Source organism: Acomys minous (assembly GCF_964271855.1).
Source record: "Acomys minous genome assembly, chromosome: 6".
NCBI lineage: Eukaryota > Metazoa > Chordata > Mammalia > Rodentia > Muridae > Acomys > Acomys minous.
Genome location: NC_140487.1, coordinates 110,956,070 through 110,968,850, shown reverse-complemented (window position 1 = coordinate 110,968,850; position 12,781 = coordinate 110,956,070). Strand labels below are relative to the sequence as shown.

General features: G+C 46.3%; 1 protein-coding gene across 5 annotated transcripts in view; it reads left to right on the top strand.

Moving 5' to 3' along the window:
• The window catches only part of SRRM1 (serine and arginine repetitive matrix 1), a 35,738-nt gene extending 32,232 nt beyond the window's left edge, over window positions 1–3,506 (top strand). For all 5 annotated transcript variants that reach the window (XM_084788284.1, XM_084788283.1, XM_084788282.1 and 2 more), the window contains 3 exons: window positions 582–777; window positions 1,458–1,667; window positions 2,511–3,506. In XM_084788284.1, coding sequence (XP_084644410.1) covers window positions 582–777; window positions 1,458–1,667; window positions 2,511–2,618 — 514 coding nt within the window. In that variant the 3' untranslated portion in view covers window positions 2,619–3,506. The remainder of the gene's footprint in view (window positions 1–581; window positions 778–1,457; window positions 1,668–2,510) is intronic.
• The last annotated feature ends 9,275 nt before the right edge of the window (window positions 3,507–12,781 follow it).

Below are 12,781 nucleotides of genomic sequence, written 5' to 3'. Positions count from 1 at the left end.
TAATGCTAGAGGGCTTTACTTGGTTCTTAGCATCATGTGTTTGAGAGATGTTTCCAAGTCTGAAGTGAAAGGCCCTTCCCCCCCCCTTCATTATTTTATGCAAATAGGTGTTTTGCTTATATGTGTATCTGTACATTTTTTAAAAGATGTATTTATTATATATACAGTGTTCTGCCTGCTTGTATACCTGTACTCCAGAAGAGGGCCCCTGAAAATTATTTTAAGACTGACAAAAAAGCCAAGCGTGGTGGCACACGCCTTTATTCCTAGCCCTTGGGAGGCAGAGGCAGGCAGATTGCTGTGAATTCGAGGCCAGCCTGGTCTACAAAGCAAGTCCAGGACAGCCAAGGCTACACAGAGAAACCCTGTGTCGAAAAACAAAACAAAACATTGATACAAAGATTGAAACTAAGGAACTGATGTCACTAGTGTCCTACAGGATGCACCATCAGTCAAATGGCAGAGTTGTGGGCCACACATGATCCTGCAGAAGACTTGGACAATATAAAAGCTTGGCGTTTGCGGCCTCCTTTGAGTGCCTTTCTAATCCTGTGCCTTTTTTGTTTCCCCTCTTTGTCTAGGGCTGCTTCACCAAGCCCTCAGTCTGTGAGAAGGGTTTCATCTTCCCGATCTGTCTCTGGATCTCCTGAGCCAGCAGCTAAAAAGCCTCCAGCACCTCCATCTCCTGTGCAGTCTCAGTCACCCTCCACAAACTGGTCACCCGCCATACCAGCCAAAAAGGCTAAAAGCCCGACACCAAGCCCATCCCCTGCCAGGGTACGTACCTACCTTGTTTTGGACATCTTTTATAATTAGTTGGCTGGGGGGAGGGGTGATGGTACATGTTTACAGTCCTAGCCCTTGGTGGGCAGCAGCGGGATTAGGAGTTCAAAATGAGCCTCGGCCTTTTTATGCCACATAAAAACCAATTAGTGGATGAGATTTTTAAAAATAGATTTGAGAAACCAGTGTTGTGTGTGGTACGTTTCTCTAGTGATAGCACTCTAGATGTGGAGGCAGGCTGGTGTCTTAGTTCCAGACCTGGCTCAGAGTTAGTAGGAAACTGTACAAATCAGTGTCTAGGCTCTTTCCTCCTGATTGGCAGGTGGACTTTGGCTCCAATGTGTCTCGCCTCTGAGAGTGTCTGTGTTGTGGCAGTTGTCTTTGCACTTGCGATACACACATTTGTTTATGAGTCCCTCAAGGAAATAAAACAAGCAGAATTTTGTGGGGTTTTGTTTTTAAATATTTATTTATTATGAATACAGTACACTGCCTGCAGGCCTGAAGAGGGCACCAGATCTCATTATAGATGGTTGTGAGCCACCATGTGGTTGCTGGGAATTGAACTCAGGACCTCTGGAAGAACAGTCAGTGCTCTTAATCTCTGAGCCATCTCTCCAGCCCCAGAATTTTAATCAGATAAATTACCTCACTATTTCTTTCTGGGATTTTAGAATTCTGATCAAGAAGGTGGTGGAAAGAAAAAGAAGAAGAAGAAGGACAAGAAACACAAAAAGGACAAGAAACACAAGAAGCACAAAAAACACAAGAAGGAGAAGGCTGTGGCTGTCGCCGCCACAGCTGCTGCAGCCCCTGCGGCTGTTTCTGCTGTCGCAACCACATCAGCACAGGAAGAGCCTGTGGCCGCACCAGAGCCCAGGAAGGTATTCACACCGCCTCTGCCTGCTGTCTGAGAAATAGTTGTGCTTTTCCTAGCAATAGTCTCTCTGTCACTGTGAAAGATGGGTGTTTCTTGGTGACCTGCCAGGACCAAAGAGAAGAGTACAAATGGCTTCCCAAAAGCTTGATGCTGGAATGTTTCAAAGTTTTAAAATATACTTTCAAGGGGCAGGCCTGGGGACAGAGGACAGGGTCTTTTGCTGTGCGTTGGCCATGATTGCTACCACTGAGCCACATACACTAGATGCATCAAAAAACACTTCACATAATGGGATGATTCCCAAAGAACTAATCACAGCAGGATTATGTGTGCATGTAGAGGCCTTTGTTTTAATTGTATTTTACAAAGTCAGGACAATCTGCAAAGTTATAATTTAGAATCGAACACAAGTCATCAGAGTTGGGGGCAGGCTGTCTTGTCTGGAGCTCACTCTTTCAGATAGGCTGGCTGGCCAGCTAGACCACTTCTTTGGCGTTGCAGGTGTGCGGCCAGCCTGGGGGTCCAGACTTAGATACTCATGCTTGCATAGCTAGCTTAGGGGTATAACTCAGTTGGTTGAGGGCTTGCTTCACATATTCAAGGCCCAGGATTTGATCCTCTACCTCCAGATAAAGTGGGTATGGTGGTATGCGTGCTTGTAAGCCTAGCACTTGGGAGCTTGAGGCAGAAAGATGAAGTGGCCCTGTCTGAAGTCATGGTTCAGGGGCCTTGCGTGGTTTCTGTGTGCAGAGCTGTGTAGCTGCTGCAGGTCACTTCTGCTCTGTGTTCTGAATGTCCCACTGTGTCTCAAGACTTAATGTCTTCCTGGTTTGGGTTTGTTTTTCAGGAGACTGAAAGTGAAGCTGAAGATGACAACCTTGATGACTTAGAAAGGCACCTGCGGGAAAAGGCCCTGCGGTCCATGCGGAAGGCGCAAGTGTCCCCACAGTCCTAGGGGGACATGTTTGTTACGTTGTAAATTTTATTTGGTTTGTACTCAATTCAATTTCAAAATTGCTAAAATGTGTTTGAGCTTTAGACTATAACATTTGTTGTAATAATTGCTAGGTTGAAGTTCACCATGTTTTAAAAAGGGGGGGGCATGGATTTACATTACAAAGGTGTCGACGGTGTATTAGTGACATTCTTCCATTGACATTTAGAGTGAAATATTTTAAGCCAAAAATCTCTTTTTTAAAAAAGGGGGTTTAAATACTGTTGGCATTCTTGTGGTTTGTTTAAATGCCCTTACCTCTTCCCAAAGTTTTTTTGGTTTTGTTTTCTTTATCCTTTCTCTTGAATCTTAGCACCCATGTAAATTATGCTTCCAACCTTATATAGGTTTGTAAGCTTGCCCGGAAGTGAGGCCACTGTTGAAGTACCACAAAGGTGTGAGTGTTTCAATGGCACAAACACTCTTGTTGCCTGTGGAGTCTGCTGATGACACTTCAGGATCCCAGCTCTAGAGAGAGTGGAGGCACCGCTCATGGCTGCTGGAGATTCTGTCTCTGTGTGACAAGTTCATAAGTTGATTCGGAACTCTGGAATTTTCTCCTCTTTAGGTTGTTTTGTGTCCATTCCCCCCCTCCCCTTTTCTTTTTTTCTTTCTCTTTTGTAAAGGCAATTCACTAGACCCAGGAAGGACCCTTCAGTTATATAAAGTTGTTTAGGAAACTCCTATCTTTTCCTTCTTCCAAACGGCACACACTGAGGAGCTCTTGCATTTGGTGGCCTGGACTTGGACATAGTGTCTGGTTTCACTTGTTTTGTTTTATTTTATTTTTTAACTAAAGCTATATAAAGCTTGTGGATTAAACAGAATAAATTTCTAAATTTAAGAACATTGCCACTCACTTTTCCTCACTTGCCTGGGTACTGCAGGACAACACCACTTTCTTGGTAGAGCTGGGTGTATAAGGAAATTAAAAGGCAATGAACTGCAGAGAGTGCTAGGAAGGGAACGTGTGCTGTGTTCTTAGAACATGAAAAGCAGGTGAGGCATATTCACCAGCAACAGCAGACGCTAGTTAAGGCAGAGAGCACAGTAGCAGTGCACTCAGATGTGGAGAGCCTGCACACTCCCAGAAGGGTGGACCTGTCCTGTGAGGCAGAACAACAACCGCGTGTGTGAAGGAGGTGATCTTGGACACCAGAAGTCTAAGCTGAATATTTGCCCATGGGTAAATCTGATTGTACTTCTGATAGTTGAAACAAAAATACAAAATGTCTGCATCTTAATTTCAGGAAAACTTTAAAGAGTGTTTTGTTGTTTTTGGCTTTTAACCAAAAGACATAGTGCAAGGCAGTTATGGTGCACACCTTTGGTCACAGAGGTCAGGAGGCAGGGCCAGGTGGATCTCTGCAGCCTGGTCTACAGAGAGTTCCAGGACAGCCAAAGCCACACAAAGAAGCCCTGTCTCAAAAGCCAAACAAAAGTACTTCAGTAGGGATGAGCTGGTTCTACATGCTGATCTGTGGTGGGTTATGACAAGGAGGAGAAAGGTAGTCAATAAACACAATCCTGAGGGACTCCAGAACTAGGAACAGCAGCAGAGTCTCACATGTGTGCGTAGCTCTTCAGGTTCTTCCATGTGTTAATAGGTGGAAACTAAACTTGTATGACACGGAGGAAACCACCTCTAGAATGCTGGCTCCCAGCATCAACAACAGTGAATACCATTGGTATATTTGCGTCTGTTTAGCCCTTCATTTGGAGCATTATTACTGACCCTGCCTACTCATGAGCTTTCATTCTTCCCTTTGGCTGTTCTTCAAAGTAACTCCACTTTACCCAACTGAAGCCAGACAAACAGCAGTCCTTGGCTATGCAGCAATGTTTGTTTAGAGGCTAACCCAGGTTACATGACACCCTATCTCAAGACAGCCAGGTGTGTCAGCACACATCTGTAACTGCAGCATTTGGTAAACAGCAGGCCAGCCTTAGTATCCTTTGAGACAGGTTCTTGCTGTATTCACGAACTCAGTGGAACCTGTAGTTATTCTGCACAAGGTCAAGCTATCCAGCAGTCAGCATTTCAGCAAGCAGCACTAACTGGACTCAAAAATAATAGAAAAAAGAAAGGAAATGAACGGGAAGTGTTAGGGGATGCCCAGAGGAGCAAAGGGAACTAGAGGTGGGTATGATTGAGATTTTTTAAGTTTCTTTTTAAAATTTTAATTTGTGTGCATTATTGTGAGAGTGTCAGATCTTTGAGTTACAGACAGTTGTGCGCTGCCGCGTGGGTGCTAGAAATTGAACCCAGGTCCCTTGGAAGAGCAGGCAGTGCTCTTAACCACTGAGCCATCTCTCCAGCCCCTTAAAACATTTTTTAAGAGATCTACACAGCTGGGTGGTAGTGTCACACACCTTTAGTCCTAACACTGGGGAGGCAGAGGCGGGTGGATCTCTGAGTTTGAGGCCAGTTTGGTCTACAGAGTGACTTCCAGGACAGCCAGGGGCTACACAGAGAAACCCTGTCTCCAAAAAAAAAAAAAAAAAAAAAAAAAATGAATAGGGCTGGAAATGCAACTCTGGCTGGAGTTGCATGCTTACCTAACAGGCACCTGGATTCAGTCCCAGCAGTGTAAGCCAGGTTGATGGTAGGCACTGGCATTTCGAGCATTTGGTAAGTGCATGCTGAAGAACCAGGCTCAGGCTAATGTAAGATCTTGGGGACAAACAAGGGAAAAGTTCTGGCTTAAGTGATGTGTGTACTACACTTGATCTTAGCCAAAAGGCGAGGCAGGCGGATCAATGTGAGTTCGAGGCCAGCCTGATCTACAAAGCGTGTCCAGGACAGCCAAAGCTAACACAGAGAGACCCTGTCTCGAAAAATTAAAGTGATGTGTGTATGCACCAACATTGACCAGAGGTGAAGTGTCAGTTTCATCTGTCACCTTGACACAATCTTATCCACCATATCCAGCAACACTATCTATATATTGGGAGCTGGGCGTGGTGGCACAGGCCTTTAATCCCAGCACTCGGGAGGCAGAGACAGGCAGATCGCTGTGAGTTCTAGGCAAGCCTGGTCTACAAAGTGAGTTTAAGACAGCCAAGGCTACACAGAGAAGCCCTGTCTTGAGAAACCAAAAGGAAAACAAAAAACAGTACACATTGTGAAGACCCATTTGCACAGTTACTGCATTGTGTCAGAATTTGAAAAGGCTTAGATGAACTGAGTACCTTACCAAAAAACAAGAGACCAACATGAGTGTGTTTAGACTATGCAGAGTTAAAAAGCGTGGAGGTGAGGCTGGGAGACAGCATAGTGGGTGATGGGCAAGCTTGAGGATCTGAGTTTGGATCCCCGTTACCCCTGTACAGCTAAACATGACTGCATGTGCTGTAATCCCAGTGCTTGGAGACAGAAGGACCAAGGGAGTTCTGGCCAGCCAAGCCAATCAATTGCTGAACTTCAGGTTTATTCAGTGATCTGCCTCAATAAAGCTGTGGCAAGAAACCAAACTTGTGGCCTACCACACAATCCTGTGAGCATGTTTCTTACAGCCACTAGAAAGCAGCTTCCCATAAATAAAACAGTAATCGTGATGGTCACCTCATAGGGCTTTGTGAAGATGGGATAGGCACTACCCACCCTGAGGCGCATTTGCAGAGGATAAAAATGTCTCAATGGAACTATTTTGTAAACTGATGTTAAATAAAATTTGTGGGCTGGAGAGCTGGCTCAGTGGTTAAGAGCAACTAACCAGTGGTCCTGAGTTCAATTTCCCAGAAACCACGTGGTGGCTCACAACCATCCATAATGTGATCTGATGCCCTCTTGTGGCCTGCAGATCAACATGGAAATAGAATACTCATATACAGCACTTGGAAGGCAGAGGTAGGTGGATATCCGTGAGTTCGAAGCCAGGCTGGACTACAGAGGGAGTTCCAGGACAGTCAGAGCTGTTACACAGAGAAACCCTGTGTGTGGGGGCGGGGGGGGGGGGGGGGGAACGACTTAAACATCACAAATTGACAACGGTTTGCACACAGAAGCAGGAGGATTACCCGCTAGAAACCAGCCTGGCCTACTTAATAGGACCCTATCTCAAAATACATGGTGGTGGTACATGCTTGTAATTCCAGTGCTCAGGAGGATGCACGTGGGTCTCTGAGTTGTAGGTCAGGCCTGTTCTGCAAAGTGCCAGGGCAGCCAGGGCTATACAGGAAGACCCTGTCTTGGGGGAAAAAATGAAAAAAGTGGCCAGGTATAGTGGTACATCCCTTTAATCCCAGCACTCAGGAGGCAGAGGCAGGTGTATCTCTTGAGTTCACGGCTAGCCTGGTCTACAAAGTGAGTCCAGGGCAGCCAAGGCTTCACAGAGAAATCCTGTCTCAAAAAAGCAAAAAATAACACCGGGTGTGGTGGCACACCTCTAATCCCAGCACTCGGGAGGCAAAGGTAGGTGGATCAATGTGAGTTCAAGGCTAATCTGGTCTTCAAAGCAAGTCCAGGACAGCCAAGGCTACACAGAGAGCCTGTCTCAAAAAAAAAAAAAAAAATTAAGTGTGTGTGTGTGTGTGTGTAAATGCCAGGCTCACACCTCACCTATAATCCCAGCACTTGGAAAGCAGAGGTAGGTAGATCTCTGTGTGTTCAAAGCCACCCTGGTCTGCAAATCAACTCCAGGCCAGAACAGGGATTAAAAAAAAAAAATCTTAGCCGGGCGTGGTGGCGCATGCCTTTAATCCCAGCACTCGGGAGGCAGAGGCAGGCGGATCTCTGTGAATTCAAGGCCAGCCTGGTCTACAAAGTGAGTCCAGGATAGCCAAGGCTACACAGAGAAACCCTGTCTCAAAAAACAAAAAAAAAAAAATTTAGGTTTCGTTGTATATAGTGATAATGAGGCAGTCTGGGGTGGCTGAGGCACGGTTTCCCAGCCAGCCCAGCAGTCACCCACTCCTCTTCTGCTTCCATTAGGCTGGCATAAAGGAAACGAGTTAGAACCATGAGGGGTTTGGTTTGTTAGGGTTTTTTTTTTCCCCTTTCTTTTTTTTTTTTTTTTTTCTTTAAGACCGGGTTTCTCTGTGTAGCCTTGGCTGGACTCACTTTATAGACCAGGCTGGCCTCGAACTCACAGTAATCCACCTGCCTCTGCCTCTCAAGTTCTGGGATTAAAGGTATGCGCTACCACACACAGCAAATAAATCTTAAAAAAAAAAAAAAAAAGGCCATGATGGAGGATTCACCAGCCTCTTCCAGAAGTGCCTTCAGCTTGATGTGGAAGCTTTTCTCTGTAAAAAGCTGTGGAGAGGCTTGGAGTGACTGGTAGCCGCTCGGCAAGGGGCCAGCCAGGTGAGGGTGTAGGCTAAGACAAAACTTCGAAGCCCAATTTGTTCAACTTTTTAGCCTTGGTTGTATGACACGTGTCTGATGGAGGGAGCTGGGCCCTTTCTGTTGCCCAGTCCTTGTGGCAGGCATTGCTGTGTGTCTCATGGAGCATACTTCCCAGGCAGAATTTGACAACAGACTCCCAAATACCTGTGACTCTGTGTGTGTGTGTGTGTGTGTGTGTGTGTGTGTGTGTGTGTGTACATTTGTGTGCTTTGGAGCCTCTTAGTCCAGCCAGTAAACTGCTCAGCACTGGTTGTCATCCACAATCTACTTTCTTTACAATTCTGAAGAATCATTTGATGTGTGTGTGTGTGTGTGTGTGTGTGTGTGTGTGTGTGTGTGTGTGTAAATATAACTGCCCTGGCACACATACGGAGGTCAGAGGACAACCTGCAGGAGTCAGTGCTCCTTCTATCATGAATTCCAAGGGTCCCGCTCAGGCTTGGTGGCAGTGAGCCATCTTGCTGGCTGTATAATCCACATTTCATTGCTCCTCACAAGCCATTTGAAGAAATTCTTGGTGGCTGGGTAGAATAAGAGGCTGGCAATTCTAAAGGACAATTTAGAAATTTCTAGTTAGCTCACAAAGTTACTAAGCTTGCCGGGCGTGGTGGTGCACGCTTTTAATCCTAGCACTCAGGAGGCAGAGACAGGTGGATCACTGTGAGTTCGAGGCCAGCCTGGTCTACAAAGTGAGTCCAGGATGGCCAAGGCTACACAGAGAAACTCTGTCTCGAAAAACAAAACAAACAAAAACAAAAAAAAAACCAGAAAAACAAAACAAAAGTTACTAAGCTTTTTTACCTGTCCAGTTTGCCCCAAATGAGAAACACCATGCTCAGCAACTTCTGTAGGAGGTGGTTGCTCTCCCTGGGTCTCGGTGGACTTCCAGCTTAGCACGGTCCTCATCTTCAGCGCTCTCATCTCACTTGGAACCATCACTCCCTGGCCCTGTGTTGGGAGCAGTTCTTGGGCCAAGTGCACTGTTGTTCCAATTTGTCTTTAAAGCTTCCTGACCCGGGCTGGAGAGATGTCTCAGTGGTTAATGAGCGCCGCCTGCTGTTCCAAAGGTCCTGAGTTCAAGTCTCAGCGACCACATGGTGGCTCACAACCATGTATAATGTGATCTCATGCCCTCTTCTGCCCTGCAGCTGTACACACAGGCAGAACACTGTATACATAATAATAAATCTTTTTTTGGTCTTTTGAAAATAAATATTTTTTAAAGCCACAATTAAAAAAGAAAAGAAAAAGCTTCCTGACCCAGTTGAGCACAGAAATCACTAGAATTTTCATTTTTGCTTAGCATCATTCCCACAGTGTAAAACATAAACAGCAAGTCGATACTGTAAACCATAAGGCAAGACATGTACGCTGTAGCTCATGGCCACACACTGAGAATGTATTCCAGCCTCATGTATATCTACATAGAAAATTCCAGGCCAGCGAGAGCAATATGGTGATATCCTGTCTCAGAAAAAAATTATTCAATTATCAAATGGCAAATTCCAACAAAGCAAAAACCAAAATGACATCGGAAACCAAAATTACATCAGCACCATCTTGACAGGGACAGCTTTTTTCCATTCTCTCCCCTGATCGCAGTTGCTTGCTCTCTCAGATCTGTCCACTGGGTGGCGCCTAGCCCCTGCTTGACCACAGAGGGAGCAGGCCACCTATGCTCTCCTGGGCTCCATTATTTTCCTTTTTTATTTTGTTTTGTTGGTTGGTTGGTTGGTTTTTCGAGACAGAGTCTCTGTGTTAGCCTTGGCTGCCCTTGAGTCGCTCTGTAGACCAGGCTGGCCTAGAACTCACAGCGATCTGCCTGCCTCGGCGTCCCCAGTGCTGGGATTAAAGGCGTGCGCCACCACCGCCTGGCAAATAAATCTTTTTTAAAAATTAAGGGAATGCTGGGCATAGTGGCGCACACCTTTAATCCCAGCACTGGGGAGGCAAAGGCAGGTGGATCGCTGTGAGTTTGAAGCCAGCCCGGTCTACAAAGCGAGTCCAGGACAGCCAAGGCTACACAGAGAAACCCTGTCTCAAAAAAAAAAAAAATGTATTTCTCCTGGATCTGGAGGTACAGGCAGCTGTAAGCTGCCATGTAGGTTCTTGTAATTGAAATAAACCCAGGTCCTCTGCAAGAGCAGCAAGTGCTCTTAACCACTGAGCCATCTGTCCAGCCCATGTTTTCACATTCTATTTTTAAATATCTCTACATAAAAGGAATATCATGCCAGGGGGTGGTGACGATGCATGCCTTCAATCCCACCTCTTGGGAGGCAGAGCCAGGTGGATCAGAGTTCGAAGCCAGCCTGGTCTATAGAATTAGTTCCAGGACAGACAAGGCTACATAGACCAACCTTGTCTCAAAAACAACAAAACAAACAAAAATAAGAACAAAACAAACAGGAACATCATGTATGTACATTCAGCCTTTATAGCAAATCGTAATTGTTTTTGTTGTTGTTGTTGTTGGTTTTTTGAGACAGGGTTTCTCTGTGTAGCCTTGACTGTCTTGGATTCTCTTTGTAGACCAGGTTGGCCTTGAACTCAGTGATCTGCCTGTCTTTGCCTCCCGAGTACTGGGATTAAAGGTGTGTGTGCCACCATGCCCAGCATTCCCTTAATTTTTAAAAAAGATTTATTATTATGTATACAGTGCTCTGTCTGCATGTACATCAGGCCACATCACATTATAGATGGTTGTGAGTCACCATGTGGTTGCTGGGACTTGAACTCAGGACCTCCAGAAGAGCAGTCAGTGTGCTTAACCTCTGAGCCATCTCTCCGGTTCCGCCCTTAATTTTTTTATTGCTTGTTTATCCTGCCTCAAAATAACGGGATCTCACACCATTCAAGGCTGGAGATTGGAAGCGATCCAGTTCAGTGGTGGCGGCTTGGGGTCTCTGATGCATTCAAAGTCAAGTGCTATCAAGGTGTTTAGAGCGAGGCTTGAGGCCTGCCTGAGACTGGGGTCCCAGCTCTAAGATGGCCCACTCACACTGCAACTGTGAGGAGACCTCAGTTCTTCACAAGCAGGCGCTAATGTCTTGATTACATTTGTTGACGTTGGGAAGACCGGTCTTCAATGTGAGAAGGACCCGGGCCTGTAAGTACAGAGGGGCAGTGAAGCCACAGAGCCCCTGTGCTAAATCACCGTTCTTGCCTCTGGAAGGGGAATGTGACGTCACCAGCCGCTTCAAGTTCCACCCATCCTGACTTCCCCATGAGGAAGGCTGTACCTGGAACTTGGCCAGGCCACTCACCCCGCGCCTTGGTTACTTTTCTATTGCTGTGATAAAACATCATGACTGCTTTAGGAATCTACTGCTGTGAAGAGACGCCATGACTACAGCAATTCGACCTCAAAGCCCCGCCTCCACAGTGACGCACTTCCTCCAACAAGGCCACACCTACTTCAAAAAGGCCACACCTCCTAATAGTGCCACACCTTATGGGCCAAGTGTTCACACAGCTGAGTCGATGGGGCCATGAGTATTCAGACCAGTGACCAGGGTAATTTATAAAAGAAAATGTTTAACTGTGCTTATAGTTTCAGAGGGTTAGAGTCCATGATCGCAGAGCAAAGACATAGGGGGCAGGAACTCCTGAGAGCTAGCATCTTAGTCTACAAGTAGGAGGCAGAGGGAGATACTGAGACCGCTGTGGGGCTTGTGAAACCTCACAGCGCACCCCCAATGACACACCTCCTAAACCCTCCCAGTCAGTCCTACCAGTTAAGGACCAAGAATTTAATGGGGGCTGGAGAGATGACCCAAGCGATTAAGAGCACTATCTGCTCTTCTAGAGGTCCTGAGTTCAATTCCCAGCACCCACATGGTGGCTCACAACCATCTATAATGTGGTCTAATGCCCTCTTTTGGCCTGCATGCTTATATGCAGGCAGAACACTGTATATGTAATAAATAAATCTTTAAAAAAAGAATTTAAATGTAGGATCCATTTTCATTCAAACCACCACAGCCTGCAACTGTCAAGTACAATTGTGAGTGAGAAGCCGGACCCAGGCTCACAGAGACAGACCCTTCTCCAGCACTGGTCTTGTATCCTACATGCGCCCACCATTTAAAAGGAAACGGTTTATCATGACGGGGGGGGGGGGGGGTGTGACATGGGTGCTGAGGTGGCTCAGCCAGAGATGTCAGGAGATCCTGACGTAGCTGCCCTGTTGCTTTTCCTGGGTACATGCGAACAAAGCATACGACTGACAAGGTATTGAATAAAGAGTCCCAGCCGGTGCCTTTAATCTTAGCACTCAGGAGGCAGAGGCAGATGAACCTCTGAGAGTTCGAGACCAGGTCTACAGGGCAAGTTCCAGGACAGCCAAGGCTACACAGAGAAACCCTGTCTCAAAAAAAAAATAAAAATAAAAAGAAGAAGAAGAAGAAAAAGAAGAAGAAGAAGAAGGAAAGAAAGAAAGAAAGAAGTCTACACTGAGTCCAGCTTGGGGGACCAACAGGCTATTTAGGGTTCCTTACAGGAGCACAGTGAAGGGAACTTACAGGGCATGGATGACTCAGGAAGAGCTGCGTCACCCAAAAGTCCCACATCTCTGTGGGATGGATGGCGCCACAAGAACTGCATCATGGAGCCCTGCCTTCAGTTTCCCTTCCTTCTGTGAACTCAGGGGAGGCAGGATGGAGCAAATGAATCCTCAGACTGGGGCCTGGTGACAGATCCAGCAGACCTGGTACCATCTCCACATACCTGGCTGTCGCTGAGAATGCCCACTGATTTCGTTGCTCTGACCACA